Source organism: Cucurbita pepo, chromosome LG08 (genome assembly GCF_002806865.2).
Source record: "Cucurbita pepo subsp. pepo cultivar mu-cu-16 chromosome LG08, ASM280686v2, whole genome shotgun sequence".
Taxonomy (NCBI): Eukaryota; Viridiplantae; Streptophyta; class Magnoliopsida; order Cucurbitales; family Cucurbitaceae; genus Cucurbita; species Cucurbita pepo.
The window spans coordinates 5,896,285-5,902,095 of record NC_036645.1 but is presented as its reverse complement, the minus strand read 5'-3'; the positions used below and the strand labels follow the sequence as shown (position 1 = coordinate 5,902,095).

The window sequence follows — 5,811 nt, the reverse complement described above, 5'->3', positions numbered from 1 at the left end:
CAAAATACAGTTTACTATCCAACTCAACACTATTTTTTTTTAGGTTGAATTGGTTTGTCTATCTGTTTTTTTTTTAATTATATATAAAAAAAATCATATTTATCCACCGTATATGTTACATTAATAACTAAGACTACATAAAATTCATAACTACCATCAATTATAAACGTCAAATATTCTTAATATTCATAATAATCTTAAAAGCAGAGTAAGGTTAGAGTAAGGTTAGATTGTAATCCTTTTTTTCCTTAATATTTATAATAATTTTAAAAGCAGAGTAAAGTTAGATTTAGATTGTAATTTTTTTTTTTAAGTTGGTTGGATAGACCCAACAAAACAAATATCAACGGGTGAACGAACAGGAATTTTCAACTTCCCAAAAGTTCCATCCAACCTAAATCGAAAAAAAAAAAAAACCTAAGGATTGGATAATTCGGATTAGTCGGATCATATGAATATCTCTACATTTTTCAACAACTCTAAACCTTAAACTTGTAAAAAAAACAAAATATTGAACGTAGAAAAATTTTCCATTTTAGAACAATAACTACTTGTTGTATACATAATTCCACGGGATACACTACTTATTTCATAAATCTATTGAAGTTAGAAACAATAAATAAAACTAATATGAAAAAAATTATAATTAGGTTCTTCATAAAATAATTTTAGTATGATAAAATCTTAATTAAAAAATAATAATAATAATAAGAAGAAGAAGAAGAAGAAGAAGAAGAAGACCATCTGGTTTGCCTGGTTTTGGGCTTTCTGAAATTAGGGAGAGACAACAGTATCCCACTACAAGCCACTGTCACACACAAAACCCAAACCAATTAACATTTCAACAACAATTTCATTTTTTTTTTTTTTTTTNTTTTTTTTTTTTTTTTTTTTTTTTTTTTTTTTTTTTTTTTTTTTTTTTAAAGTATTGGAGAGAGAGAGAGACAAGAGAGAGAGAGAGAGAGGGAGAGTGGAGGAGAAGGGGGCGTACACTTTATTGCCTTTTTTATGATGTACGCATCCATGGCAGAACAGAGAAGGCCACAGACCACTGCTACACACACAAGCCTACAACAACAAATAACCCTCCTCAAGTGATAAGAGAGAAAAAGAAAAAAAGCTTCAACAAACAGGGCACCTCACAGATAATGGAAGGTAGAAGAAAGAGGAGGTTCAAGTGTTCTACCGCTTCTTGGACCAAGGGGAAACTCCGAATTTGAACAATCTCTCAAATGGGGTTTTGGGTTTGATTTTGATTTCGATTTTGGTTTTGATTTTGGGATTCGAGGTTTCCATGGCATGCAAAGAAAAATGGTGGGTTTCCCTCTAATTTCCATTTCCCCTCTTGTTTTGAAACCCTTTGGTTTTGGGTTTTCTTTGGCGTCCTCGTTTTTGGTCCTCTGGGTATGAGGGGTATTCCCTTTCAGTTTCAGGGGAAGGGGGAGTTGGAAATTTCAGCCGCTTTTTCTTCTCCGATTTGCTCTGGTTTTGCACAGAAGTGGGTTAAGAAAGGAGAACAACAACAACAACAACAACAACAACAACAACTAGAAGCAGAAGAAGAACAAGAAGAAGGTCTTTCTTATTTTGTTTTGCCCAACAACGAACCCACTTCCGTTCTTCATATGAGAAGCCCCAGTCCTCCCACATCGGCTTCTACTCTCTCTTCTTCCTTTGGGGGCGGCGGTGCTGGTGGTGGCTGTGTTCCTTCATTTCCGCCGGAGACTCCTTCTGTTGAGCCGCTCAATGGAGCTGGGGTTGGGACTCCCATTTTTCCCGGTGGACTAGAGCGATGTGGTGTTGGATTAGAAGATTTGGAGAGTATGTGGACGGAATCGGCTGGACCAGAGCAGTCTTTTCTCCGATGGATCGCCGGAGATGTTGTTGAAGATCCCAGTCTAGGGATTAAAACTGTTTTGCAAAATGGGAATATCCCCTTTGATATGGATAGCAATGGCAGTATGGGAATTGTCGATCAGGGTTCCGAATTTGACCCCGCTGCTGCTGCTGCTGCTGCTGGTAATGTTCTTTCTAATATCAATCCTAATTTATCGTTTCCTGTTGCTGCTGCTTGTACTGGGTTTTCTGATGTTAATGGTAGTAATAATAAGCCTTTTAGTAGAACAACTTACAAGAGTTCTTGTTTGGGGTTGAACAATCGCCATGGAAATTTCAATGTTCAGAACCCTATCTTTTCTGGGTCTGTTGAGAATCTTGTTGTTCCTGTTTCTGCCATGATTTATCCTCCGCAGCTTCCGCCATTTGAGGCCCTTGATGAGAAGCCTCAGAATTTGAATGCTCAGGTTTTGTTGAACCAACATCAGCAGCACCCTCAGAATCCTAGTTTTTTTGGGCCATTGGCATTTGGTCAAACGGAACAGCAGCTTCAGCCTCAACTGAAGAGGCACAATTCGAGTGGAGGGGTCGACCCAAACGGGGCGATCCCGAAAGTTCCGTTTATGGATCCAGGGAATGAAATGTTTCTGAGGAATCATCAGCAGGTGCTGCAGCAGCAGCAGCACCAGCAGCAGCTTGGATATCCATTGGGTTTGCAGTTTCTTCCTCAGCAGAAGGCAATGTCGCCGAAGCCGAAAGTTATAGGGCTCAGCGACGACGAAATGGCATATCAGAATCCCCCACAGCAGCAACAGCAACATGCTTTGCTGGACCAGCTCTACAAGGCAGCAGAACTGGTTGGGACAGGGAATTTCTCACACGCGCAAGGGATATTGGCGCGGCTCAATCACCAGCTCTCACCTGTTGGAAAGCCCCTTCAAAGGGCTGCTTTCTACTTCAAGGAGGCTCTTCAATTGCTTCTCCTTATGAACAATCCTGTTAATCCTCCTCCACCTCGCTGCCCGACACCGTGTGATGTGATCTTCAAGATGGGTGCTTACAAGGTGTTTTCGGAGATCTCACCACTTATTCAGTTTGTGAATTTCACCTGTAACCAGGCACTACTTGAGGCCCTCGATGATGTCGATCAAATTCACATTGTTGATTTCGATATCGGTTTTGGAGCTCAATGGGCCTCTTTTATGCAGGAATTGTCCTTGAGGAACCAGGGTGCTCCATCACTAAAAATCACTGCTTTTGCCTCTCCCTCCACACACTATCCCATTGAACTCGGGCTCATGCGCGATAATCTCACTCAATTTGCTAATGACATTGGAATAAGTTTCGAGTTCGAAGTGGTGAACTTTGATTCTTTGAACCAAAACTCCTTCTCCTTGCCGTTTTCTCGTGCAAGCGAAAACGAGGCTATTGCAGTAAACTTCCCTCTATGGTCCTCATCAAATCAACCAGCAATGCTTCCGTCTCTCCTCCGTTTCATCAAGCAACTCTCACCAAAAATCGTGGTATCACTGGATCGAGGGTGTGATCGAAGTGACCTTCCATTTCCTCAGCATATGCTTCAGGCACTTCAATCCTACATTAACCTCCTGGAATCTCTGGATGCTATCAATATGAATTCGGATGCAATCAACAAGATCGAGAGGTTTCTTTTGCAACCAAGAATCGAAAGCACTGTTCTGGGGCGGCTTCGAGTACCTCAAAGAATGCCCCTATGGAAGACACTTTTCGCCTCAGCTGGGTACACACCAGTAACATTCAGCAACTTTACCGAAACTCAAGCCGAATGTGTAGCAAAGAGAACTTCTGTGAGGGGATTTCATGTCGAGAAACGCCAGGCTTCCCTTGTTTTTTGCTGGCAGCGTCGGGAGCTCATATCTGCTTCAGCTTGGAGGTGTTGAAAAGGGGAGATTGGGGTTCTTAGCAACTCTTATTATGCAGAGGTTCCATTTTATCTACTCTTATAATTAATCATCAATAATATTGAACTGTTTTGTGGTATCTCTTAAGCAGCTTAACTTTCATTCTTGCAACATTTTCTGCACTTCATTCATTTAAGTTCAGACAGATTAGCTTCCTTAGTGTAACTACAAATCTAACTACAACCATGTTAGTATATTATTTCTTCTGCAAAACTTGCCATTGTTGCTCTTGTTTTCATCTTCTTCGTTTCGTGTTTTATTGCTATGAAATGCACATTTTTCTGGTTATGTTGGCTGCTGTACTTGATCGAGGATGAACGTAGAACCTTGTTTGGCACGTCAAACTAGAAAAAGGAAGTCGGGGTGTTGATGTGCATACTAGAAGTGTTCTGTTTTATCATGTGACTACGTACCCTTTACTTCTTTTGATTAATTTAGCTCTGCATTTTTCTCTGCTTTGGAACTTCTCATTAGTGAAAAACTTGTTAGAAGATGACATTTTGTCCCGTGAGAAAAGTGGAGGTGTGCACAATCGGGCTTAGACGCTCGTATATATCAACAAACCCAAGCCCATCGTACCAAAACGGACAATATCAGAGCTAGACACCGGATGGTGTGCCAGCAAGGATGCTGGTCTCCAAGGAAAGGGGAAACCCACCTGGTTAAAAAAGTGTAGCTTTGTCTTTAGCTCTCTAACTACACCACTGAGTTAGGTATCTCATAGCATAGCGATTTCGTACTTCTATTTGGATAGCTCGGATAGCGAAGGCCACACTATTGTTCGTGACCCACCCCACTAATCTTCAAGTAGCTTTGTCTGCGCACGTCTCAAGCTCTTGTTACCAAGACTGTTTCGGGTTTTGGGTTGAGCTGTAATGTAGAGTGTCGTTCGAGCTCGAAACTTCCAAGTGATTGCTTAGTTTTAGTACTCTGCCCCGATGTCGATGTCATCTCTACAAAGACATCGAATCTAAGTGTATTCACTAAGATTCATGTATCTTTTCCCATGATATGCTGCATATCTTATAGCTTAGATTTGTTAGTTGCTTAGTTTTAGCTTAGATCCAAATCACTCAGTTCGACCGACTGAGACCCGAAAAGCTGATAAACTATAGCCTTTTGTTTTGATTGAAGCGGACGTGAGCGATTCATTCATTCACATTGCTAATAAAGTACAATACTTTGATTGCTCGTGTTTTATATTCGAGTTCGAATGCCATATTGTTTAGAAATGGTTGTGGGAACAGGTAGTAATCAAGGCACATGGGTATTGTTTGGTTGAAGTCTCCGTATTGAATTGTTTACTCATTTTGTTTAGTTTGGGGGTTTGGAGGCTTCTAAACATCGCCTAATTTTGTATTCCTTTCTTCATTTACTAAATTCTTAAAGCTTTAGGGATCATATTTTATACAATAAACAAACAAACAACTTTATTATTGAAGGGAACATGCCATGTTGGACTGTGACAAAACTTGATCACATTTTCTTCCTTACAATAATATTACAATCATGCTTCCTTAAAGTTTCTTCAATTTTCATGAACCATTTATGATTGAGTTTCTTGGGGGAAGGAACGTGCACCTTGAAGACTTGGTCATTTGACATTGCGAGAGGAGGCTTGAATGTCGGTCGAAAGTGTCAATGGCATTGTAGACGTATGCTACCATGTACCCCCGGGTCCATCAAAAACTAAGATCAGCTTTAATTGGTGTCAAACACGAGCTACGAGAAAAATAAGGCAACATCTTTCACTGCATGAATATGATATATTGAAAAATCGAAATGGGCAGCAAAGAAACTTTGTTGCCCACTACCTGTTGTTGCACGGATGGTAGTTGTACTAGGTGCTAAAGCATGAGTGTTGTGTATCATTGAGCAAAGACGAGTTGTAATTGTATAGCGACGCTCTAAAGCACCCTATGAAAATTAGCCATATAAAAAATAGTGGATAACGTGTTAAAATGCCGAACAAAAACATCATAGTTGAACGTTAATAAAAATAAGATAAAAAAAAAGTGGAAGAGGGAAGAATCCA

At 40.1% G+C, this 5,811-nt stretch overlaps 1 protein-coding gene across 1 annotated transcript; it reads left to right on the top strand.

Moving 5' to 3' along the window:
• The first annotated feature begins 953 nt into the window (after positions 1-953).
• LOC111800499 (scarecrow-like protein 27) lies at positions 954-3,989 on the top strand. Its single transcript, XM_023684216.1, has one exon. The coding sequence runs from the start codon at positions 1,407-1,409 to the stop codon at positions 3,753-3,755; it is 2,349 nt and encodes a 782-aa protein (XP_023539984.1). The 5' UTR covers positions 954-1,406; the 3' UTR covers positions 3,756-3,989.
• Positions 3,990-5,811: the final 1,822 nt, after the last annotated feature.